Raw genomic sequence first — 26,918 nt, 5'->3', positions numbered from 1 at the left:
CCCTGAGCGCTCTGCACAAAGACCTTGTCTGTTCTCTCCGGTGGCGTCTGACTCAGTGTCTGAGCAGCTCCCCAGTCAGCAGGGCCCTGTGCCCAGGCAGCCAGCCGCCCTGTCAACACACACACACACACGTATGCACGCACGCACGCACGCACGCACACACGCACGCACGCACGCACGCACGCACGCACGCACGCACGCACGCACGCACGCACGCACGCACTTGTAGCACACTTGGCACCCATGCTTGCACCGACTCCACCAACCTTACCTCAACCGGATCACTATCACAGACACACAACGAACACCAACACACACACACACACACACACACACACACACACACACACACACACACTTGCACGCGCACACTCATGTATTATTGTACACACTCGTGCACCCCTGACACCCCCCAGGGAAGCCGATCTCTCGCTAAGCTGTGACGCTGACATTCACACAGTCTCGCGCTCACAAAGTAACTTTGCCCGCTCACTCTGCTGGGTTCCTAGAACCCGGGCAGCTCGTGCTTGCGTCAGACTCCTCTCTCTGAATCACTCTGAATCATCAGCGGGTCCTGTTATGTGGGTTGGCTCCCCATCGCTGCTTCTCACTGCTGAGGAGGAGGGTGTGTGTGTGTGTGTGTGTGTGTGTGTGTGTGTGTGTGTGTGTGTGTGTGTGTGTGTGTGTGTGTGTGTGTGTGTGTGTGTGTGTGTGTGTGTGTGTGTGTGTGTGTGTGTGTGTGTGTGTGTGTGTGTGTGTGTGTGTGTGTGTGTGTGTGTGTGTGTGTGTGTGTGTGTGTGTGTGTGTGTGTGTGTGTGTGTGTGTGTGTGTGTGTGTGTGTGTGTGTGTGTGTGTGTGAGAGAGGATTCACCTTCACCACAGGTCGCGGCAATTACACATGCATTATTCATGACATGTAAATTAATTCAAAATGCGTTTACAGGTTTTTAATCACATCTGCACACTGAAGTAATGAATATGCAAAATGGGTTGGGGTAGGGGGGGGGCTATAGATTGGTTATCCTTTGCGGGCTATCATCACTTTCGGTCAGATTTTGTGCGAGGAGGTGGTGAGGTTTAATAATAAAACATAATACAAAAGATAAAATGTCACTTCCAGCCGCCCAAAGGACTTTCCTTGCGGTCGTGAATTTCCGATCCAAGATGTGATGCATATAATATTGTTGATATATGCATGCAGATACAGCCGGTGCCTGCACCTGAATTCAAGGTCAGGATTAACCTATTTAGGCCTGACCTCAAAATTTAAAAAAAATCTTCTAAATCCTACAGTTTTCTGAAATAAATATTTTCACGATTTTTCAAAAATAGCAGACCTACAAGCTCGTAGCGCGCCACTCGGTGGCGCGCTATGAGCTTGTAGATCTGCTATTTTTCAATAGCTAAATTATAACATAATGTTTAAAACACCAAAAGGGGTTCCCGCCCAAAATGGGTTAACACATTCATACGACTGTATATGCGTGTGAGTGACACATTATAACAATGCATGGGGAGGTAGAGCGATAATGGCCCTCCTGCGGGACTATGATATCGGGAAGCTATAGATAATATCATCGCTGAAAGGCCTTTGTCCAAAATGTCCATGTGATTCTGCCGTGAGGATTATTATGTCATTAATATTTTATATAATCCATGGCAGGATGTAATATAATTATACAATATAGGCTGTGTATAATTATATATATTATTTAATGGACTATATCAGTCTCAGACTACAGTCATAGAATCTAGTCCGATATCACATCACCTGGGCCGTGACCATGTCCCCTCTGTCCTCTTATAAGTAGTTAGACAGAGACTGTATTAAACTTTTTTTTTACTGTTACGGGCAGTAAAACCCCTAGACTTGAACAGTTCGTAACAGATATCTTTCAGCCTTTTTCAGCCTTTATTGATAGCATACAGTATATCGACAGGAAATGGGGAGAGAGACGGGGAGTGACACACAGCAAAGGTGGTCGGGGTCGGGACTCCAACTCGCGAAATGCTGTCAAGCTGCAATGGAGCAGGCACGTGCAGGAGGAGGGGGGACGTTGGTGCTTCGACACCTGCCCTTTTGCCTCAAAGTGCCCTTTATGGCCTGCCCTACATCCTTGGCCCTTATCAATATTATATCTATTTAATGTTTACATGGTACGTATAGAACGTATTACTTATTTTATTGCTTATTCTTACAATTTATATTATTGTGGAACACCTTGCTCCGTTAGTAGAAGACATTTCTGGTATGAAAGGGCACGAGGGACCCCCACAAAAGGACGAGCCCAAAAATCTGCTATGCTCGCACATTGTGCCCTTTTCTGGGTTTTGGGCACTTGCCCCCTCTGTGCTCTCTGCACGGCCCTGGAATGGAGCCTATATGTGCTCGGAGTGCTGGGCCAGTGGTCTGGGCCCCGAGACTGTATTCTAATCTACAGCATATACAGTTTGTCAGCATTGGGACAGGTAGGGTGAGACAGACCAGGTAGGGTGAGACAGACCAGGTAGGGTGAGACAGACCAGGTAGGGTGAGACAGACCAGGTAGGGTGAGACAGACCAGGTAGGGTGAGACAGACCAGGTAGGGTGAGACAGACCAGGCGGATGAAAGAGAGATGAAGACAGAAGAAGACGAATGAAGGGGAAGAGAAAAACTAAGAAGTGTGTGTGGGGGGGGGGGGGGGGGGGGGGGTTAGAGGTTCAGCTGAAGTCCAGCCAGACCACTATCAACTCCATCTCTGCATAGCGTTCCCCTCAGACTTCTTCCAGGCATCTCAGCTTTTCTCTTCTCCCGGGCCAATTTTGAAATCCGCCTTCGACTTTTCACCCCTCTGCCCTCTGTTTCAAGACTGTTTTTCTGACTGTCTGTCGACCTCCACCCTCCTCTCCTCCCTAATATGATAAATCTTTAACGCTTCCTGTCAAGTTCTCATATGAATGTCCTCATGCTATTGATGGCAGCTTTCTGAAGGCTCCGGGTTACAGTCGTGATCCCGCTTCAAAGGAACGCGGCGCCTGGCTCGCCTGGCTCCTTCTTAAGTCTAATTCACACATGACGCGTAACAAACATATGTATCCTCGACTGAAAGGTGTGACGTGACACTAATATGCCGTGATATCAACCAGCCTTTAAAACTCTCACTCCCCCGTGCCTTACAGCAACAGGAGCAGGACCCCACCAACCTGTACATCTCCAACCTGCCAGTGTCCATGGACGAACAGGAGCTGGAGAACATGCTGAAGCCCTTCAGCCAGGTCATCTCTACTCGCATCCTCCGAGACGCCAACGGAACCAGCCGAGGGGTCGGTTTCGCCAGGTACGCATCGAGAGCAGCGATCCCCCCCCCCAACCCCGTCTGGTCCATGATTGGACCCCATGAATCTGCTGGTTTTGAATCCACCCAGGATGTTATAAATTCACCTGAGGGTCTTCGTGATTGCAGCTGTCTAATCAGAGACTATAGATAGTCCTGGTGTTATTATAGAAACCCAGAAGTACCAGGAGTCCCCAATAAGAGATTGGAACAACTGATTTATTGTGTGCAATTCAGGGTTGGTACAGTGAGGCTACAGGCGGTCCGTTCTGGTACATCCTAATCTGTTTAGGCTATGAAAAAAAAGAAGAAAGTAACTTGCACAATGCAATAAATGAGGCCAAGATCCGAAAATGTCCAAATGACGTTAGTTTAGGCAAAATGACAAACTTTGTTTTCCCAGTTACATAATGGTCATAACTGAGCCCTCTGGTGGCCAATAAGGGTAGGGAATAGACAAAAACTCAAGGTTTTGCACTATGACACCTGCTATGTTTGTACTCACTGGGATGTGTTGTGATGAGTTGAAATAACTCTCCCCTGCAGGATGGAGTCAACAGAGAAATGTGAGGCCATCATTCAACACTTCAATGGCAAATATATCAAGACTCCACCAGGAGTACCAGGTGAGATACTCTAGTCCAGTGGCTCCCAAACATTTTCATGGCAAGGACCCCCAAATTGACACTAATTATCCCACGGACCCCCATTTGAAAAGATATGCCAGGGACCCCCATAAGAGAAGATTTGTACGGCTCTAGCAGTGATTCTCAACCCGTTTAATATCAAGGACCCCCAGTATGACACGCATTAGTCTATGGACCCCCATTTAATGACGTTTCTATCTCTGGGACCCCCAATTTATATTGTAAAAGCAATGCTAATTTAACTCTGAGATAAAACAAATGGAACCATTTCCATTTGTACACTCCCAGAGTTACAGAACCATAAGGGTCCATTTGGTTCCAAACTATCATTTAGCTGGGGACCCCCTGGAACTCCCTCAAGGACCCCTGGGGGTCCCCGGACCACACTTTGGGAACCACTGCTCTAGTCTAGTCTGTACTGTATCATGGAAGCAGCACTCACATTCTTTACTTGAGTAAAAGTACCAATAGTGCAATGTAGAAATACTCTGTTAGACTGGTACAAGTAAAAGTCTGGTAATCAAAATGTACAAAATTTACAAAAAGTAGGTTATGATGATGATGACGATGTAATCAAATAGTAAAAAGTAAAAGTAATGAAAATAAAAAGAAGTTGACATTTTTAAATACAGTACTTGAGTAAATGTACTTTGTTACTTTACACCACTGGAGATACTCTATCTATACTGTATAGGTCTATCTATTTTTCCTTTTACATGTCACTGAGATGACCTTCTGTTTGTGTGAAGCCCATTTAACACCATTACATATTCATGATTATCTAAATGTAATCCTACTATCATCGCTCAATATGGATAATATAATAATAATCTTTATTGCCCCTGAAGGGATGTTTGTCTTCACAGTCTGTTCAACACCAACAGAAAAACAACACATAACCTTGTAGCACAGAACAACATATCACCAAGACAACGAGGTCCCCACTGTACAGAGAGGCCTCCTATCGGTGGGGCAGTTTGTTTAATGCCACGATAGCTGAGGGGACAAAACTCCTACTAAAGTGGACCTTTTTCCACGCTAACGTTCTGGTATCTTTGTCCAAATGGCATGAGGTTGAAGAAGCGATTCAGGGAATGATCAGTGAAATTTGTTATTGAAATTGCTAAGCGTGTGATGGCCTTATGGTTCATATCAGAAAGTGTGGGTGTGGGAAGTCCGATAATCTTGGAAGCACTGAAACTCATCACTCACACCTCTGAACCTTCCAGTCCCGGCAGAGCCCTTGTTGTGTAAGTTTGCCGATGGCGGCCAGAAGAAGCGTCAGAGCCAAGGGAAGTACCTGCAGAACGGTCGTCCCTGGACGAGAGACGGAGAAACGGTGAGTTGAACTCTTGTAATCAATAATTCAAGTCGAGAGGAATACAATGGCGGATTTGAAGTTGTTTACGTGCTGTGAGCAGGGGACATCAATATGTCCGTACACGGACACCGTGGCTGCGACGTGTTGAGAGCAGGGGACATCAATATGTCCGTACACGGAGGAATGTGTCTGTGGCAAGGACTTGGTCTTGTCCGTGGCAATTTTTTGTTTTACATACCATTATAATGTTACTATTTTCATCATAGGACATAATAATTACTGAATGTCTCCGGGTCTTCTTCGGAATAATGTCTGACACGTCTGGCACATTATGAGTCCACTAGTAAAAGTTGTTCTCAAACGTTTTATTTGCAAGGGCCATCATAACTCTTGAGAGTATACAAATGGAACAGTTCCCCCATCTGGTTTTCAGATGTGTTCCCCCGTCTGAAAATGTTTCAGAAGAGAAGATTCTCACACTCTCAAGTTTTTTCAAAAATGTTCAAAAATAGCGCGACATGCTGTGAGCTTGTAGAGCTGCTATTTTTCTGGAACCACTGCTTTAAGTCCTATCTTTTAGCTAAAATCTAACATGACACAGATGGGTTAAAACCCAGTTTTAATGGGTTAAGTATAAATCAGGCGTAATGCTTTGGACATAATGCCACCACGGTTCGGCTTTGGATAGAATGACATCACTGTAATGATTGGATTTAATGTAATAATGTGTTGGCTGAACAGAACATGGTTCTTATGCAATATATTACTCCTGACAATATATTTAACTTCATATTTTTTGCCAGCTGCTTGAAAGGCGGCTGGACAACATGTTCACCTACCTCTACTAGCGACCGTAGTCGACACTTTTTCCTCATTGGCTGCCTAGTCTAAGCCCATGGGAGACAACGCGAAACCGTATGGGCTGCATACTCTGAACGCCGTGAAGGTGTGAGCTGAGGCAGAGGCTGCGGCACACAAACTGATTATAGATTTTCATAAACGAGAGCTTGCTGCAGCTGGCAATTATGGCAATTATTCTTGTTTTATGTAATGTAATGTATGTACATCCTAACTCTTATGCAACCTCCAGGCAAAGTGAGAGTTCAACGCAGAATATGTGCTTGTTAATGAATGGCTTTTTTTTCTTTTGCTTTTTTTCTAGGGGGGAATGACACTAACATATGACCCCACTACAGCCTTACAGAATGGGTGAGTGCTACTGCTTTTTTGTACAGCTGATTTCTATGATGCAGGCATTGAACCCTGTGGTGACGATGGACACGATAATCACTAATAGCTTGTTTCTCCACTATAGATTCTACTCCTCTCCCTACAGCCTTGCCCCCAACCGGATGATAGCCCAGACTTCCCTCTCTCCATACATGCATTCTCCGGTATCAACCTACCAGGTACTGAAACAACCTGTTACAGTTAGACCTATGCATTTGATGTTACCTCGCGTTGGGAATCGCCCTGGATTAAGAGAATCTGCTGTAGGGGGTCACGGTGGCACAGTCGGTAGTGATGTCACCTCACAGCTAGAAGGTCCTGGGTTCGATTCCCGCTGGGGACGCTGTGGGCACTGGGGGCGTGTTCTCTCCTCCGCGTCAGTGCGCGTCAGTGCTCATACACGAGGTGGGGTTGGCGAAAGGGCCTTTCTGTGTGGAGTTTGCATGTTCTCCCCGTGTCCCCTAGGGTAGGTACCCTCACAAAAACATGCCGTAGTCCTGGTCTCTAAACTACCTCCCTCTGGCCAGCCGAGGCGCCTAATGGAGGGGAAAGGAACTGGTCGGAATAATGTCCGGCCGGGGAAACTCTCCCCTGTCAGGTGAAAAGAAGCAGCTTGGACTCCTCATGCATAGAAGGAAGCATGAGGTCAGTCCGCTGCCCCCCCCAGGTTGGCAGAGGAAGTGTAGCGCCCAGGACCACATTAGATAATTGACACTGGGTGAAAAAATGGGTTACAAAATTGTGGGATAAAACATGTTTTAAAAAAAGAGAGAATCTGCTAAATGCCTAAATTGTAAATTGTGCAGCATCATGACATATTTTGCAATGTCTGTCATAATGACACAATGTATCCCTTCCCTTTGGAATTATTGCAGGTCCACAACCCATCCTGGATGCATCACCAGTCGTACCTCATGCAGCCCACAGTGAGTACCTTGGAAGGCCTCTTAAGAGAATGTGCACACATCCCAATAGAACAGGTGCTGGATACAATATACTAACTACTAGACTAACTAGAGAAAACACACTGTTTAGAATGCTCACACAATGTGAGTTGAATAAGCAGAACGTTTCATCCTCAAATTGTCTTATTTTCCTTTTTACACACCATTATAATGTTCTTATTTTGATCATAAATTACTGAATGTCAAGTATTTAGGTTTTCTTCAGAATATGTATGACACTGGTGCCCGCCTGCCCGGTCCAGGCGCATGATGCCACATATAGGCTCTTGCCTGACAGCGTGTTGTGTGTTCGGGTCACATTCGTGACGACCTTTGCTCTGTGTCTCTCCCCTTCTCTCTCTCTCTCTTTCCTGTCTGTCTTCATTGTAACTATCAATAAAGGCACAAAAGCCTAAAACAAATCTTAAAAAAGTATGACACTTATTTGCTACAACACTATGGCATATTAGGAATCCAACTAGTACCAGTGGTTCTCAAATGTATTATTTGCAAGGACCCTCTTAACTCAGGGCAGATTCACACTATGGTCCCGGGTGTGCACTCGGGACCACTTGGCAGATGTAGTGGTAGTGTGAATGCTGCGTACCGTTCCCGGGAGCGGATCACCCAACTGTTCCCGGGACAGCATAGAGGTAGTCTCGGGACCTGTAGTGTACCCAAGTGTACTCGGATAGGGATCGATATGTGAAAGCATTGAATACAGTTTAATGAAGTGTACTCGGGTGCGGAAGAATCAAGTCCAATGTGGCAATTCACACTGAGATGGACTGAATCCGTTTCATTGGAACCATTTCCGAATACGGTTGCCTGGTCCCCGATGGCCATGATTCACATTGCCCGAGATTCAACAGCGCACCCGGGTACACTTGCATAACACACTTTAATCCTTCAAATGGTGGTGTGCTTGATGGCTGGCGCGCACGGACACTGACCATCAAGCGGTGCTGCGCGTATACGCAGATTCAACAGGAGATGGGCGCCGTTGAGAAATGTGCTGGTGTTACGCGTCATGCAGCGTCTGTGTGTTTTTTTTGTTGCCGCTTGGCTCGTCGACTAGAGATTATGTCACGTTCTTAAAAAAAAAACAGTCCACTTCCTTCTTTAGGTACGCATGCATTCACATTGGAACGATCCGTATCTGAATACACTTCAACGGTCCAGAGACCCGCCCCCCATGCGGTCCTGGGGACAGTTGGGCGATCCGCTCCCGGGAACGGTACGCATCATTCACACTACCACAACATCTGCCAGGTGGTCCCGAGTGCGCACCCGGGACCATAGTGTGAATCGCCCCTGAATCTATCACTGAGTAGATATTAGTCTGGAACTTCTATATGGAAGATTTATTTCCAAGGGGCGGTTACGAACACATTCAAACGACACGGCAAAAAAGTCTCACTTTGAATAGTGGGCTCTGATTGGTCACCCACAACTCTGGGATGAGCGAAATGTAATTCAAGCTGAGGAGTGCCAGACCAATCTCCCCAGGGATTTACTTTTTCCTGTGGCAGATTAGTCTGGTTTCCAGGCTAATGTGAATCATTCATGGCCAGCGGGGGACCAGGAAATCGTGTTCGGGAACAGTTTGAATCAAACAGACTCTGTGTGAATCTGCCCTGTGTACAAATGGAACCAAATGGACCCGTAAGGCTCCATATGGTTCCATTGGTGCTAATTGAACACTCTCAGAGTTACAGACCTGTTATGGTCATTCAGGACTAGCTTGCTCTTTATGTGTTTCTGGTAATTATTTTGTATGTCCAAAATATGTTGTATGGCACCACAAGCCAGCATGGCTCTGATCCCTGGGTTAAGTGCTAACTCTGTGTCCTTCTCACCACAGGGAGCTGTCCTAACTCTGTGTTCTTCTCACCACAGGGAGCTGTCCTAACTCTGTGTTCTTCTCACCACAGGGAGCTGTCCTAACGCCAGGAATGGAACACACCATGTCCATCCAGCCCACCTCCATGATGGGGCCGCTGGCCCAGCAGCTTAGCCACCTCTCCATGGGCAGCAGTGGCACAGTTAGTCCATCACTACAATATACTGTAGGCCTGGGCGATATCTATCTAAATAAATGCACCACGTCTCTTGTCTGTACGTGTGAATTCCACATAAGAAGAAGCTAAATAATAATAATAATCTGCTTCACAATTATTCGATTAACCTACGGTCGGTTTCTAAATATCGGTTTTGATATAGCATAGCTATCTTGTTAATATACTGCCATCAAACCAAGCCATCAAGAACTCCAATACTTACTTACTATACGAAAATGCTAAATACTGTCACTTGATTGCTGCATACAATATTCACGGTCTGTCTGAATGTACTCATAACAAAAACAACAGTTCAACAAGACATATCTTCGGGGTGAGTAAGCCTTGCCGAGTCATGTGGCCCATAGGGCAGGAGCCTATCTCCTGTTTCTCTAGGCGGCGCCGGCTTGATGTGAACACCCTGGACATGACGCTAGTATGTCGCAGGGACTTATTACCCCCAATCCAACCCTTGATGCTGAGTGCCAAACAGGGAGGCATGGGGTCCCATTTTATAGTCTTTGTTATGACCTGGCCAAGGAATGGAACCCCACCCTCCAAATCTCAGGGCGGACACTCTAACCACAAGGTCCCGAGTATGTACGGTACTTAAACTCAAACCCCAGCATCCGTATTCTAGGGAATACAATCGTTAGTTTCAGCGACAATTTTTAGTAGAGCGAAAACAGAACATACACTAGCATAGAGCTCTGAGGGACTCTGCTCAACCATAACAGGGTTTAAGTGGTTAAATTGTCCAGGAGAGCTTGTTCTGGCTTCGGGGGTTGATATTCAACAGCGGCATTGCTGATATAGTGGCTGTTGTAACGTGTTGTTAATTACGTCGTTCTTTTGTTTCCCTCCAGTATATGCCTGCAAATGCATCTATGCAGGGGACCTACATTCCCCAGTACACCCAAGTGCCTGCTACCAACGTCTCAGTTGAGGTACAGAGGAGCGCAACAGTATGTTCTGCCTTGGAATTGGATCATCATGGCGTAATGGGAATGTCTGCGTGAAGCTATTGTTCGGCAAATTAATCTCAGCTGCCTCTCTTTCAGGAAAGTGCCGTCCAACAACCAGTTGCCATAGAGACACCTACAGAACACACAACCTACTCCTACCAGCATAACAAGTGAAGAGTGGCGGAGGTGGGCTCCACTAAAGTGTAGTGTGTGTGTGTGTGTGCGTGCGTGCGTGCGTGCGTGCGTGCGTGCGTGCGTGCGTGCGTGCGTGTACTTGTATTACTGTACTTGTGAGGGCCAAATGTTCCCACAGGTGTAGCCACGACGAGTATAGTAGAGTTTGAGAAATAGACATTGTTAGGAGAGAGAAATGTTTTTTATTTTATTTTCGTGGTTGAAGCTGAGATCTTCTATTTCAACAATCCTTGGGCTATTTTCAATGCCGTCCTAAACATGTCCTCACAAGTATAGGAAGACAAACGCGTGCGTGCGTGCGTGCGTGCGTGCGTGCGTGCGTGCGTGCGTGCGTGCGTGCGTGCGTGCATGCGTGTTGTGTGTCGTGTCGTGTTGTGTGTGTGTGTGTGTGTGTGTGTGTTTATCTGTGCCTGTTTGTGTGCATGCAAACATCCATGCGACTAATCCAGAGAAACATCTGTTTCTTGCATCGATGCTACAGTATTTATTGAGAAAAGATGAGGGACCACACAATAGTTGCTCTCATTGCTAAATCTGGCGTCCCTCGTCCCTCCGTCTTAGATGTTCTGGAGCTGGAGTAACTCTCATCGGGCCCTGTCCGCTGACCAACCCGCACAGTGCACAGTTGACTCTGGACTCTTTAAGCACCAGACATGTAGGGAGGAACACGGACTGTTACACAGAGGACAAAAATTTCTACAAACTCATACTTTATGACAAAACTCTTTTACTCCATACACGCAAGGCTAATAGAGAGGATGGCGAGCGAACAGGAAATAGAAGAACAGAAGATGGTGCGTCTATTTTGATAATGGTCAAGAGGCAGAAGAAACCGGTCGTCACACAAATACACATTACATGTCGTTCTTGTTTTTTTTGTTTTTTTTGTGCACATATTTCAATTTCTTTTCTAAAACTACTCTGGCGAGCCAGAAAAAAACACAATATCACAACACCACATGTCAATTTTGTCTTTTATTTCACACTTCTTTTCTTTTTCTTTTGTTTTCTTTTTTTTTTTACCTTTTGTAAGATATGCTAAGAGTTTATTTCTCTCTTTTTGTCTGATACTTTGAGCTTTGAACCTGCCTTTTTGTACATAATTATTTCTGTTTTTTTGTGTGTTTAGCTTTGTGTCTCCTTGTTTTACTGATTAGTGCAAATATTTGAAAAGAGAAGGCTTACAAAACAAACCATCCAACCAACAAAAATCTAAGGTCTTCTATTTTGGAGATATCTGGTGCTAACTTGGATTTGTTTCTTCAAAAGTGGCAGCAAGTTTGATAGTATATTATACGTTATTAGAAGCAGTTCTTTCTTCCTTTTGGCACTTGAATCTCAAAAGATATATAGTTTCAACAATCTTGACAAAGCTTCAGACAATCAAAGGATTAGAATAATATGATGATTATTTAGATAGAGATCGTGGTCAATATGACAGATTTCGGAGAGCTAACTGCTTTCAAAGAGATAAATAGATTAACTGCGTTTCACAGAATATTTTAATATAGAGCAAAGCATATTCACTTTGAGCTGCTCCACTTGATTAAATCCAAAGTTGCTCAATAGAGATCGCATCTCACACAGAGCTGCCTGTACATAGGACTTTTGTTTTTCGCTAACAGTTTTGTTCGTTTGTTTTTTATCTGTGTGTAATAATGTCACGTTTATTTTTAATAACATTTGACCAAAACGTGTGTACATAGCAGCAAGTTCGTCATTGTGTATTTCCACGTTAAAAGGGTTTTACACAGTTTGCTTTTATAGAAGTGAAAGCCGAGTCTCACACAAAGGATTATTTTCTGAAACAAGATGTTATTATCAGGATATGGTATCCTTATTACACAGACATGAAAAACAACTGTTACAGTGTGATGCTATCCTGGTATTTCCTCAGAAGACACACTATTGAGATGTTTTAATATGGCCAGTATGGAGATGTCTTCTTGACATGGGCCGTTAAATGTGTCTGCTTCTACACCTGCATTGCTGCTTTTCCCCTCCTTGTGTTTGACTGTTGTTTATTTTTTTATTTACTTTTTTTATTTAAAAAGTTTTCTTGAGATTTTTTTTAATTCGTTTTTAATACTTTTTAAGATTGATGCTATTTTTCAAAGAGGCTTTGATTTTATTTTTGGTAGTGTGTTGTGTGTGCTTTAAATAGTGAACCGTAGATAAGTGTTTTCAACGATGCATTTTCTCTTTGAAATCAGTGATTTGTTTGTGTGTGTGTTTGCATAATTCTCTTGCTCTGGTTTCAATGTTGACAGCATCAAAAGGCTTTAACGTGTTAAAGATATCTCAGTTCAGTCTGTGTCACCGCCAGTGTTGGCACTTTTATCCGTATAACTCCCGGTAATGATTGAATTATGTGTGCTAGAGCAGCTAGACTCATAAGCTTGTTACAGATATGTGCCCCAAGCAGTTGGGAACAATTTAAGACATTTATGGTGAAAACCTTAACTTACCTCATCATACCAGAGCAACGTAGGCTTATAGTCAGTGTGCAAGGATCACAGGCAATAACTGCAGTAGTACTCACGGCTGCTCACCTTTACTCTTCCGTCCGATTTTCAGAATCATGCCCAAGGTCTGATGGTCTATGCAATTAATTTATTATTCTTAATAATGCAATACACCTCACGTTATGACAATGGATCACCTGACAAAATGACTGCAGACAAGACACTTTCATGTTCCCAGGACTCATGGTCTCCTGATACTTTCATCTTCAGCACATCTATTGCCAGAATAGCTGAAATAAAAGGGAATCTGTTTTGTTTATCATAAGCTCATAAGACGATTGTACTAAATCTGCTCAAATCAAGAAATTGTGGCAGGTGTACTTGAGTAATACTAAATGGTGTACTGCCCATCTCCCCACCCATTCAACTGCAACTGTCCTGTTTTTGTTTTCTGTATCACCAAAGAAGACAGTGGGTAATAGTATGGGTCTACAGTAACACAAGACCTCACTGTTCTAGGCCACTGATAGATTTAGGCAGATATTAATCTGAGACAGTTGTAATAGGTTTAGTTTCCCTTTCCTCGAATCACAATTTTTGTTTTAGTCCAAAAACAATTATCTCTCTGGTCTACTCGTGTTTGTAAATGCATTTTCATTCAGAGACTTAAAACTGGTTGAGTGCTTTTAGTTTGTATTCTGAAACCAACTGTTATTCCTATTAGGACATAAGAAGTCAAACTTCACAGAAATGCCTTAGATATCACCGATGAGATAATAAATATAATAGTGCTGTTCAGAAATGGTTGGTTGGTTCTGACTGGAACAGAGCTTTTCATCATGCACTGCTAATGTTAATGTTGAATACCTTTTTTTCCCTGTATGAAAATACTCTACTCTACTACAAAGCAACTGGGATTTTCTTTAAATAACTATTATTTTGTCTGTGTTCCATTGTCATTCTGGATTGTTTTTCTCCAAAAAGAAATTGAAGTTAACAAATCTGTCACAGATTTCCTTGAACGGTTTATTGAAAGATTAATTTTGATGAACTTTCTTGCTGCTAATTTTGGGATTGCGAGGTTTCTACAGAACACCTGGAAGCTCATTCAATAAATCAATGTATACATGGGGGGGGGGTCAGGTTTTTAAAATCTTGTTTGAATAAAGTCCTAAAGTCGTGTGATGGGTCTCTCATCCATCCGGCGTGGTCGTGAGCATCAAGCAGACTACTCTATTGTCTCGGGCCCGTTTGTCCTTCTGTCTTCTGTCCCCTTCCTCAAAAACTACAGCTGTTGAAAACTTGTTTGGTTTGATCTCGATATTTTTTTTAATTAAAGATTTTTTTTCCACTGTTGTCTGTTGGCCTTTTATTTTTATCCAAGGGCATATTAACGCATTTAGGCATTAGGCTGATTCTAGAAATACCTTCTTCTAAATCCTGAGTTTTCTGAAAAACTGATGTTGCTATATATCGTTGCCATCTGGCACAAACCTCTTATCTCCCTAACTTTTTGTTTTTTCGTAAATGAACCCTACTTGATCATACAACAAGTTGAAGCGTCATGCAAACACGTTGCTATTTTTGAATTTTATTTTGTTTTGGACATATGAGGTTTCCACTCGCCAGAGACGATATCTAGCTAAAATCTAAAAGGACACAGATGGTTTCCCGGTTTTTAAGGGCTAAGAAGAGCATTTAAGAGTTAAGGCTTTGCCAATTATTTGAGTTGTGTTCAAATTATCTTTGATATGAGAAAACAACACACAGTCAGGAATCACAATGCATGGATTTATTTCTAAAGGGACTTTAATCTAGATAAAAAAAACAAGATACAAAAATTGTATAAAATGTATTTTAAATACATTACGAGGCTGTATATTTTTAACTGTACAAAGTTATATCCTCCATAAACCTACAAACTGTTTGAAAAAAGAGCCTCTCAAATAAACAAAATAGACTTTGAACCTCCGCTGCAGTCTTTCAGAATCAAGACTCACGGAGAAGGATATGGCAATACTTTTTTAAACAAGCTATTCTGGGGTAACCTAGACAGCCGTTACACTCAGCAGCAGGGCAGTACATCAAAAGGTACCATCACTCATTCTGCTCAGTCACCACAAACCATACTCTGAGGTATATTTATACATTTGAAAACTTTTATACATACTGAACAAATAACTGAAATAAATAATGTCCATTTGGATGTAATCATTCATCTTGTAAGGCAAAGATCTAAGTGCATGTCCAAATATAAAGATTTTATACATGCCGTTTTCTACATTTCACGTTTATCACCTTGCCTTGCAATGTGGTTCAATTACATCTTATTACAGCTTTGGAAGTCATTCACCCCATAAATAATGATTCATTCATTAGATTCTTGGGTATTTACAACTCCAGGAAAATAGATTTAAATAAGATTTACTTTTGAACATAATTTTCTTAAGCCTTGGTTTCAGCAAAAGAAAACCTCAATGCACTGGAATAATGTGACAAAGCATAAACATGCTACTTTTGTGTATGCACTGTGGTTCTGAATGTTATACTCCAGAGTATGATTTGTTGAAGCACATTGACAATTTGTCATTATTACATTATTACATATAATAATAATGTAATGAATTGACAATTTGGTAAAGGTTTGGGTAGTTTTCTTGTCATGATATAACTAGCCCAATAGCGAGAGATCTTGTTCTGTTGTGCCGTCGATTAGAAAATGATAATCCAATCTCCTCATTGACCTACTGTGTACATTGTATGGTGACACAGCTCTCAATGTTACTCTTTTAGCACACAAATGAACAAAAACAATGCAGTTTCTGCAAATATATATCACAAAATCCAGTACCTAATTTATTTTAAAGAACAAATGTCAACTTCATGTCGATTTAACTATATGCATTACGAAGAAGACCCGGAATAATGGATCTGATCTTCAAAGAGTAAAATCAACAGGAAGTTGCCATTTTTATATAAATAATAATTCCATTATATATTGACTGCTGTTTGCATTCGTTTATGTGCCACATGACTGACTTGAGAGTTCACTGTACAATGTTAAGTCACTGATTCAATTATTTGAATATCAATGACAATTTCTAATCAATGGAGCTACATACGTTGCTAGTTGGACTAGTTACATCAAGACAAGGTAATAGCACAACCCAAACCTCTACCAAAGTATCATTGTGCTTTAAGTTCAAACAAGTTATTCTGACAGGACAATACAAAATGTGCACCAATTCAGCTGTAGAACTGATTTTCCGGTGATGCATCAACAAAACAAACAAGAAAGGGAGTGCTGAGGGGCAGTGCTTTATATTCTGGCCCCGTCACATCAGGCAAGTGCCAGGTTAACCGAAGAACTGCTGGTATGGCTCCAGATCTGAAGGCGCTGGGATGTGAGTCTTTCCCCAGAGAAGAGTGAACTGAATCCTGCAGTTGAAATGGGCTTGGCCTGCGTCACAAGAGCCAACTGTGTTACTTCAGGCCCACACCTCAATGCTGTCACAAAAGTTCCCGGTTGAGAAGCTCCCAAATCATTCTTCTTCTGAAGTAGGGCATGTGTGACTGTAAATATGAAAGGAAAATCGTGTTAGACATGTTTCACCATAATCCACTGATGCACTGGAAGTTTCTCTTTGCTGTTGTCAACTGTGCATACCTGTGTGAATGTGATTGGCTTGTCTTTGGTGATGTACTCTGCATATTTGCATGTGAACATCCCACAGTCGCTGCCATTCATCTGCTGAGGGATTTCCTGTCGGGGGAGAGGGGGGCGCATTATTACATAGTCGAGGGGCCACAGGCCCAAAAGCTCAAGGAATAGTTTAACCTGTCATGGTATACAGCTGCCCTTCTGAAACTGCTATCACACATTTTATCACTCCTGGATGTCAGACGAACAAAATGATACCACATATTGTCTTGTCCCTTTTAGTGGCAACGATATCTCACCCGGCCTAAGGACCATTAGTGTAGTACAGTAGTGATATAAGTTTCAGTCTGCACAGTCAGTACTGTAACTTAAAACTTTCATATTCTTCTACAGTATACAAATACTGGGACATATTCATATTCATACTGGGTCTGAACAGCGAATAAAGCGCATCTTGGAACGGTCAGATTGCTTGGCTGGCAGAAATTCCCATCTGTATAATTCACTTTAAATCCTGCCAAACAGGTCACAACTTACATTGCGTCTTTTACTGTGTACAGTCCAGCCTGAGGTATCCAGTTCTTTGCCCTTCTTGTCTTTGCTTTCTTTCTGCAGGTAATCTCTATGGACACAGAATGAAATTACTGGGGCCCTAATTACTTTGCCAGGCTTCTGTTGAAGTAGATTTTCCTCGACAAAGCAATACAGAGTGAGTGGGTTGCATTTCAGTTATCGAGCCTATCACTGAAACTTACAACAAGATATTGCAGGCCTGGTCGTTGTTTCCTCCCATGGAATCAAAATACATGACGGCCTTCTTTCGTAAATCCACCACCTGGACAAGAGAATTCATGTAAATAGTATACAAGTGCTGCATGAATCACTGCATGAGCTAAAACGTACTGTCCCACAAGTTCACAACTAATGCTGCATTCACACGGGCAGATGGTAGTCTACTGTTCATTTTCAATGGAAGCCAACGACATGAAGACACAAAGATACATCCGATGTGCGCTCTGCTGCAAAAGCTACAAACCGACAAAAACTATGAGCTGATCTCAACTTAACACTTTGATTGCTGGAAGATCTCAACAGGCCTATTTGGATGTTGCTGCCATTTAACATTGCACAAAGGCCTTGTTCGGGGGCCCACAGTAAAATGTTCTCTTATAGCGAGAATCACACGCCTACATCAAAAGAAAGCTGAACTTGTCCACTTCAATTAAAAAAATACATTTTGATTTTACCATGTTCCATTCTGGAGATATTGACCTTTTTGCAACACCTGCATTTGCCTGGAAGTGGTTATCTTGAACAGCGAGCAGAGTTATGGATGGTTTAAAGTCAGAGACATTGACAGGCAGATATAAAATTGAACCCAATAAATATCCTATACATCCTATACACCGAATGAAAGCCCTGAATGTGTACTTTTACGAGGAAAAGAGTAAACATTGATCCCATGTACAGTTAGACAGTAATTGGTTATTGAATGCAGCTTGTGCCCACCAGATAACTTCAGAGAAGACATGGACGTGAACTCCTCAATATTCACAAAATAAGGCCTATAGCGACATATAAATACTATATACCGTATGAAACAGAAGACTCTCTGCTTTCATAAGAAAAAAACTTCTACTGTAGTAATAATAAAAATCACACCCATGTGAAGTGAGTGGTGCAACTCTGACAGAGTTGCACCACTCACTTCACATGGGTGTGATTTTTATTATTACTACAGTAGAAGTTTTTTTCATATGAAAGCAGAGAGTCTTCTGTTTCATACGGTATATAGTATTTATATGTCGCTATAGGCCTTATTTTGTGAATATTGAGTTCGGGTCCATGTCTTCTCTGCAGTTATATCTGGTGGGCGCAATGTGCATCCACCCAGTATCCAATTTATGACAAACTGTACATGGGATCAATGTTTACCCTTTTCCTCGTAAAAGTACACATTCAGGGCTTTCATTCGATGTATAGGATGTATAGCATATTTATTGTGTTTATTGTTATATCTGCCTGTCAATGTCTGACTATAAACCTTCATAACTATGCTTTCTTTTTGATGATGATTGCCGCCTCGCCTAATCTATCTCACTGCTTTCATTGTTTTGATCGCAGTAACATTGGGGGGGGGGGGGGGTCATGGGCACATTGGGCAGCAAAAGTCTTGATCCGTACGGCTATAAAAAGTCCCATTCCACCGTTCGGTTCAGAACTATAGTATAACGGTGACTCGGTGAGATGCGTTGTCATCAGCTGATTTTGTTTTTCAAGCTAGTGTAGGGGAACATGCCTGGGCATGCTAGCCTGGCACGGCCAGACTCATAGCGAGGGTTCACTGATGTTTCCTCCGGGGAAGAATCTTCAGTGAATCCCCGCTATGAGGCTGGCCAAGCCAGGCTATGGGCATGCAGCTTGGGGGCGATGGAGGGAAAAAAAAGCGTCACCCGGCTGTGATGTCGACGAGAAGGAAAAAATGACTTCCACAGATGACAACACCACGGTTTAGGTCGCGGAAAAGTTCGTTATACATTACACCCGGGTCGATTACGTCCCCGACGCGTTCATTGCGGTCTTATCACTACAATTATAATGAATAAAAAAGCGTTACAATCACACGTCTGAGCGATCTCCGATTATGACGGCTCTGCATGGCGATACGTGATCCACCAACGGAACACTGTCTTGTCGTGGCGGCCATGTACCCCCTCGCAAGATCCTCCTCCTGGAGAAACAGGAGGGGAGGGGGGAATCAAATGTCCGAGCCGAGGTGGAAAGCCTGGTGAGGCGAGGTTAGGTGAAATGTGATTCTTTTCACACATCGGCATGGGCGCTTACACTGGCTTCTACACGTAAAGCGGCCCGCCCTCCTGTTTTCAGGAGGGGAGGGGGGTTTTTTTTTTTTGTTTTTTTTTTCTGATCACGTGAGCGGGACAAAGCAGCAATGATAGGGCGATGGTTCTTCATTGTCCGGGTGGGTAAAAAGATGAATGAAAGTATGCTATAAAAAAGTGATTGAAACGTATTGATACGTGATCCGCACCCGACGTTTGATTAATTGATAACGTATTGATACGCGATCCGCGTTGGGAGTGTTAAGCTACAAATACGCTGTGTAGCTTTGTTTGTTTGCATCTGCCAGTGTGAAACTGTGAAAGCAGCATAAGGCTCATGAGGACTTACTGAGAGGCACCAGTGCACCCCCAAGTGGACAGGCACAAGCAGGATGTCGACAGAGAAGATGTCAATCTTCTTGGTCCATCTGCGGACAGAAGAGTAGCCGCTGCTACGCAGCTTTGGGTAGAAGAATGTGTTGAACGTTTCAACCGACGGCCGGCCAGGGTCTTTGCTGCGCTGCACCAGTAGGTTCATGTAGAAATTAATGACCTGGGAGAGAGAGAACAGGTAATGAAACACTGACAAACAGGTGTATTTGTTACACTGATAAGTGTAACAAATTATAGGTGCTTTATTATTATCTTGTGTATATTGTATTGCTGATGTTGCATGTCTTGTGGACCATGTCACACCATCAATTTGCTACTTGTACCTGTCCAATAAACCGATCTTGATTCTTGAGTCTCTTTAAAAATGCTATTTACTGTAGGCCTATATGCCCTACGGTTACATTAAAGACTTTTCATGAAATTCAACTACCAATGGCATGTGATTCTCATCTCACAGAAAAGCCTGGCAAATAACTATGGCACAGAGTGTATATAGGGTGTGACTTTCATTGTCCAGAAGTTGTCTTTTTCGACCAATCAAGACAGGATTTTCATGCTAAGGGACTGTAAACAGATCTGCAGAGCATCAACCTAAGTTCCTTGGGTGGTACAGTTGGAGGCCATCGATATTGTCCTTTTCTTTTTGCTGAGGTTTGCGTGATCTGCGCAAAAGGACAGTTAACCCATTTTGGGCGGGAACCCCTTTTGGTGTTTTAAACATTATGTTATAATTTAGAGGATTTAGAAGGATTTTTTAAAATTTTGAGGTCAGGCCTAAATGGGTCAAATGATAAGGGACAATATCGGTGGCACCCAACTGTACTTCTTGTCCAGCGTACAAAGGAGGTAATGAGTTCTCACCTCATCGTTGAGCCAGTTTAGGTTGCTGAGTGTCTGTAGATCCTTGCGTGTGAGGCTGAGTCCGAAACCTTCACTGAGGACATCATGCGGATTGCCTCTCATGGCCGCGTTCACGTCTTCCTCCATCTCCTTAAAACACACAGCACAGGTGTGATAAGCCAAGGAACAACACAAAAAAGTACACAAATTACACATGAACAAAGATTATAATTAAGTTGACACAACCATGTCTGGTTTGTATGTCAATACCGTATATTCAAAAATAAAACAGTATCGTTAAACATAAGCATAAAATAACATTTTCACTGGCTGCAGACAACTATGCTGTCTTGCTTTGAGCTTCACATGTTTCAAAAGTTCTAATGTTTCTTTTGCCTTTTTCTCAGGACTGCACTCATCTAATCATCCACAAAAAATAAAATGAAAAATAAAATCTAGTTTATACTAGACCTACAAATGAGAGTTGTGCATGCCAATTGGAATATATATATTGGAATATATGCCGTATATATACCGTATATTCAAAAATAAAACAGTATCATTAAACATAAGCATAAAATATTTTTTCACTGGCTGTAGACAACTATGCTGTCTTTTGCTTTGAGCTTCAAAAGTTATAATGTTTCTTTTGCCTTTTTCTCAGGACTGCACTCAGCTAGTATCATACTCATTTAATCATCCACAAAAAATACATTAAAACCATACAATACCTCATCGAGCTCAAAGAACTCTGGTTTCTCTTCCAAGGGCTCTGGCTCTTCTGCGATAGGAGTGAGAGGAACCTCCTTTTCCAAAGGAACTCGCACATGGACCTCAACAACTGGACTAAGTTGGCTTTCATCAGATAGACGCTGACAGACAAGAACACAAGCATGTTTAGAGGAATGACCGCAGTCTCTAAGGTTGGCTTAGATTGTTAAAACAAAAGTGGCACTGCGACTTCGTCAGTGGCCCTTCGTGTTTTTTTTGTCACTGTATATTTGCACATATAAAGTGTCCTCTGCATGCATTTACTCATCCTATAACTACTAAGAGGAGCAGTGAGCGCCATTTTACGGTGCTCTGGGAGCAAAATGGGGTTTCAAGTCTTGCTCCCGGTCACACATTGACACATTGCTGGCCCATAAATGTCAAGTTTTCATAATCAGCATAAATGTACGATATATTGATTGACAAGTTACTTAAAACCATGCAGATCTATTAGACGGTTTATGTAGTCTTTCTTGACTCACCTGTCTTAGCAGCTGGGCAGCCAAAGCCTCTTGTTCTTCGATTTGTCTCCGTCGCTCCCGTGCGCGAGAGTCATACATGCTAGTCCTACAATGTGAAAACATACCTTATTGTTTTTTTTCCACATAGCTTTTCCAATTCAATATCAGTCCATAGTGGGGTTAAATAAAGAAAACATTAAGATTGTACTCACAATTCTTTGATCCATAACTCAGCTTGGAAACATGGCACACTGCAGAGACAGAAAAACAATACAAGTTGAATTGATTAATTAAGTCGAGTTGAATTAATTAATTGGAGGTGTCAGAAGAAATGTACGGTATTATAAAATAACCACGTTTAGTCAAAGCATATACAAACCTTGAGGTATCTGGCTTTTTACCCTTTTGTTCTTTCACGATTATTACAGAATCAGCATCAAAGGCTGAAAAGAAAAGACAATATGACATTGTTAAGTGTTGAACTAAACATATAAACTGCTTTGAAGTATCTGCATGACTTTAGACTAGAGCATTCTATGTATTATGAAAGGTTTTTATTGATTGATTGAATACTTTATTAGACCGAAATGTAAACAGCACAAGTTACAGTCAGGCAGTTAGGCTAAAAGGATACCACAAAAAAGTCCAGAGGACTTGTTTCCATTGTGGTCCTTATAATTATAATGAACTCGTACATTACACAAACAGCTCGACTTAAAGCTACAAACATCATGAAATGGTATTTTCCTAAAGCGCTCATATTGCCACCAACTGTAAACGCAATGAGCTAAGAAACTCACCAGATGATTGTGTGTCCTGAGACGAGGTGTCCTGCAGGGCAGCTGGAGACGGAGCAGAATGCTGGGTGTCTGCTCCACTTGGACGGACGACAGAGTCTGGGGACGATGTCTGGTTCCTTGGCCCACCAGAGGCCTCCGCCGGACTGGGGAGGCTGCTGGAACCCTGGCTGGATATTTCCTGGGGACTGGGGGGTCCGCTGGGTCCCTCCGGCGTCCCTTCTGCCCCAGTAGCACAAGGTACCTTCATAAGCCGACGACTGGTGCTCAGGAAGCTGGTGCTGAAAGATGGGGAAGAATGATATCACAACAGCGGTCAGTTTGCTAAGCTTCATCTTTCTCAAGGCCATTTTTTTACATTACTGATTTGCGTTTCTCTGCACACCATAGAAGAAGTCTACTTACAAATCTCTGTGCGACCGCATAATGGTGTGCGAGCTTCCATTGTTGTGGAAAGACGACTGGCCACCACAGACCATGTTCAGCAACTGTCGGTAGACCTCCTTCTCTTCCTCGTGGATAGACTGACCCAAAACAAAAAAGGGAAAGCCAGTGAGACGGAGGCCAGTGATAGCCTATAAGAGAAATCCACAGCCACCTGATCCACTGTGGTTCTGACAACTAACCTCTTGTGCAGTGCAACGAGCTCTGGACCCAGGTAGGCGGCTAGAGGAGGTGCTGCTGTGTGTGGGACTCTGCACAACTTTGATGGGGAAGGTTTTCTCATACATGCTGCTGAAGGAGCTGCCACTTGTACCACTACCATGAGCAGCTAATTGGCTGTGGAAATAAAATGACAATTTGTTAAACAAGTGAACATCAGCCAACGTTGACTAATACTGTTCTAGCATGTTAACGAAAATATTACGCAAGATAACATTCCAATGGTAAGCATAGCAGCATATTACCTTGATGTCCCCTGCGGTCGGAGGTTGAGGGGTCTGCCTAGACGTGGTAAGGGGTATACTTTGGGGGTGCAGGAGGGAGGCAAACTGAGCGAGTGCCCATTGGTTTTGGGCACTTCACGATGCACTAGGCTCATACACGCTTGCCGCCTGCAGACCTTAGATCCCACAAATGTTCTCTCATTTCTGAAGGGTTCCACTGTCCAAGATAAAAGGGGGACAAGAATTACATCTGTGTGAGAATGCATGCACTCCATCCGTCTTCCCAGTGTGTTTGTGAAGGGTATGAGGACATTACATGACGTGCATGAACATAATGCGTACATCTCCATTTACACTATATTAACCCATTTTGGGCGAGAACCCCTATTGGTGTTAGCATTATGTTATGCTTTAGCTATTGAAAAATAGCAGATCTACAAGCTCATAGCACGCCACCGAGTGGCACGCTACAAGCTTGTAGGTCTGCTATTTTTGAAAAATCGAAGAACGACATAGAAACAGCTTTTTCAGAAAACTGTCAGGATGTAGAAGACATTTTTAGAATCTGATCCCAGGTCAAAATGGGTTAATACAATACATAGATATTGTGGTTATAACCATTATTGTGCATTCCTTTACGCATGTATTTTGTATTTACCCATTTTTTTGTGTATATTGATTTGGATGCTTAGTTATATGTGTACATAGCCAAATTAACCCTCTCCCTTAGAACAGCTTATATTTGTTTAAAAGACTACTGCCAACATGTTTCAACATTGGAAGGTCTTCATCAGGGCGAAAAGGGTTGGATCATGGATTACTTTAAATGTGACAGCCAGTGTACTTACCTTTGTTATAGCCTAAAATAGTTATATGTACAGGCAGCTAACAATGTTATTAATTGAGGTACTATACAATGACAATGAATACTAGACAATGTTTTTCTGCATATCATTTTAAAATAATAAGACACACAAACTGTATTCTCATGATGCATCCTTACCAGATTTGGTGGTCTTCCACTGCAGAGTTGTCGAGGGAGCCGCAAAAGTGTCATCGAGCAAGGCAGTGTTCTTATCCTGAAAACAACAACGTGAGAAAACAGACACACATCTCAGAATTGTGTGTTACCAATATTTGAAGCACACCATGATCACATGAGAAGCACCATGAACAAACATCTCTGGTACCTCTTCCCCTTCCCAGGCTGCTGCTGCTGATGTTGATGGAAGTGGCTGGAGGTCTTCTGATGGAGGACCAGGAGGAGAAGCAGGGAGTATGTTCCTCAACGCAGGGCTCATGCTCCTCACCCATGTGGCCACGTTAGAACTATGGCTTTTTACCCCTTCAGCTGCGATCTTGACTGTGTCAATGAGGTCCCCTGGTACCAAATATCAATGAAAATGATATGAACATAAAAGACATGCTTTTGTGTGGTTGTACAGAAATTAGATGTGAAGGATTCTGCCTGGGCATTGTGTTTGCCATTGACATTATGAATTACCCATTCTGGATTTCTTCATTGCTAAGCCATCTGGGACAACGTCATCTCCATCTTCCAAACTTATTGAAGAAAGAAAGAAAAACTGTTGGTTTGTGATGAAGCGTGGAGCTCAAACTTTGTTGAATAGATCTACCGTCACAACACACATACCATTCAAGTGGTCTTTTCCTGCTCACCCGACCACCTTCAGGTGCCTCATCGCCGGGTGCATCATCTGCTTGGTGGTCCGCAGCTGGCTCCCCGTTGCGAAGGTTGGCGATACCGGTCCCTATCCATTCGTAGATTTTATTGAGCATGTTTCGGGAAAGTTCCAAAGTGCACCCCAGCCAGCCCACCAGTTGAGAAATAAAATCACTTCTTACACGCACTTCTGGTCCCGCTTGCTAACACACACACAAAACGGGGCCAAATACACGTCATTCAACTTGCGGCGGCGGGGTTATTCGTGGCTACCTTAAATGGCTAAAACACCCACGCCACATATCGTCTTTATTTTCCACGAAAGCTAACCGTTAGCTAGTTAGCAGCAGCTAGCTCTGAGTGTGTTTAGCTAGTAGCGCGCTAGGCTAACTAGCTACCCTAGCTAACGGTTAGCCACCACCACAGCTCGCTCGAGCTGATCTAACTATGTTTAAGATTCCAGGCGGAAGCGGGTCACTGGCGACCGACGCGCTCTAAAAACAACGGCGATTCGGAGTTTTTCGGCATTTCAGACGCGCGGCGCAAAAACGCAATGCCTTTAAAACGGCATTTAAACTCGCTAAAAAAAGGACTATTATTAAACCTCTCTCCCGAGTCCCGCTTCTTCCTCATTCAAAACCACAACATGGCTGAAACGAGGAGCGACTACACGTTTCGCCGTCGTCGCCGCGCACGTTGTGGTCCGTGTATGGGTCGCGTGCCTCAAGAGGAACTGATCTGCAAGCTAACGAAGCGTCACGTCGCGAGACTCGCGACGCGTTGTTGGCTTGTAGATCTGTTTTTTTAGGCACGCGACACCGTAGTACGATGGGTTATATATAAATTAAGCTTTAAGTTCACTTAAGTTCCATAGTTGTAGTACTTGATTGACAGACACGTTTTTAGTCAGGTGAAAACCTGACTAAAGAAAGCTCATGAAATGTAAGCGACCTAGTTTTTTCCCCTTAATATTCTTACTGTAAGAGGAGCTCAGGGGCCAAGTCATGAGAAAGTTGAAATGGATGAATGTTTTTCATTTTTCTTCATTTTGTTTAGTGGTCTTCGCAGAATCGCATGGCTCAGTCAAATAAATCTGTATACAAGATTGTTTGATGGAAATATTTATTAACAGTTTGCAGAATTACAGACCCCAGCAACTACAGCCCTATTTATATTCTTAGTTCTATCTCGAAAGTGATGAAAAAGATAGTCTATGAACAGTATTCTTGCCACAAAAAAATTAATGTACGGATTCTAATCTGGCTTCAGAACATCCCACTCCACTGACGCATGCCTCCTCTATTTGAGCGACCACATCAAACATGAGGTGGATGCTGGCAAATACTGCGGCATGGTCATGCTGGACCTCCAAAAGGCTTTTGACACCGTGAACCACTCCATACTGGTTAACAAGCTAAAAGCAATTGGTTTTGATAGCACA

General features: G+C 42.9%; 2 protein-coding genes across 5 annotated transcripts in view; one reads left to right on the top strand and one right to left on the bottom strand.

Moving 5' to 3' along the window:
- rbms2b (RNA binding motif, single stranded interacting protein 2b) overlaps positions 1–14,499 on the top strand; it is a 34,321-nt gene extending 19,822 nt beyond the window's left edge. The window contains exons 5-14 of one of the 4 annotated variants that reach the window (XM_079496041.1): positions 3,162–3,319; positions 3,863–3,942; positions 5,193–5,302; positions 6,447–6,493; positions 6,600–6,693; positions 7,390–7,440; positions 9,393–9,503; positions 10,385–10,483; positions 10,580–10,669; positions 11,240–14,499. In XM_079496041.1, coding sequence (XP_079352167.1) covers positions 3,162–3,319; positions 3,863–3,942; positions 5,193–5,302; positions 6,447–6,493; positions 6,600–6,693; positions 7,390–7,440; positions 9,393–9,503; positions 10,385–10,483; positions 10,580–10,657 — 828 coding nt within the window. In that variant the 3' untranslated portion in view covers positions 10,658–10,669; positions 11,240–14,499. Of the gene's footprint in view, positions 1–3,161; positions 3,320–3,862; positions 3,943–5,192; positions 5,303–6,446; positions 6,494–6,599; positions 6,694–7,389; positions 7,441–9,392; positions 9,528–10,384; positions 10,484–10,579; positions 10,670–11,239 lie in introns of all 4 variants that reach the window. The other 3 variants (XM_079496040.1, XM_079496039.1, XM_079496038.1) reach the window with 3 other exon arrangements.
- A 421-nt stretch (positions 14,500–14,920) lies between these two features.
- Positions 14,921–26,186, bottom strand: senp1 (SUMO specific peptidase 1). Its single transcript, XM_079519704.1, has 18 exons — positions 25,448–26,186; positions 25,298–25,356; positions 24,984–25,174; positions 24,797–24,872; positions 23,815–24,010; positions 23,533–23,686; positions 23,312–23,430; positions 22,910–23,187; positions 22,489–22,552; positions 22,322–22,360; positions 22,131–22,215; positions 21,609–21,749; positions 20,899–21,027; positions 19,994–20,197; positions 17,560–17,639; positions 17,342–17,426; positions 16,811–16,906; positions 14,921–16,716 (listed from the first exon to the last, which is right to left on the bottom strand). Exons 1-18 carry the CDS (start codon positions 25,591–25,593, stop codon positions 16,654–16,656), a joined length of 2,205 nt encoding a protein of 734 aa, XP_079375830.1. The 5' UTR covers positions 25,594–26,186; the 3' UTR covers positions 14,921–16,653.
- Between the last annotated feature and the right edge of the window lie 732 nt (positions 26,187–26,918).

The sequence above is a fragment of the Electrona antarctica genome (genome assembly GCF_951216825.1).
Source record: "Electrona antarctica genome assembly, chromosome: 2".
Taxonomy (NCBI): domain Eukaryota; kingdom Metazoa; phylum Chordata; class Actinopteri; order Myctophiformes; family Myctophidae; genus Electrona; species Electrona antarctica.
This window is presented reverse-complemented; position numbering and strand designations above follow the sequence as displayed.

Coding starts and splice junctions, on each gene's coding strand:
- senp1 (XM_079519704.1), bottom strand. CDS start 25,593: ATGCTCAATAAAATCTACGAATGGATAGGGACCGGTATCGCCAACCTT. Junction 23,687..23,814: donor CGACCGCAGGGGACATCAAG/GTAATATGCTGC, acceptor TTATTTCCACAG/CCAATTAGCTGCTCATGGTA. Junction 22,216..22,321: donor GAGTTATGGATCAAAGAATT/GTGAGTACAATC, acceptor TTCACATTGTAG/GACTAGCATGTATGACTCTC.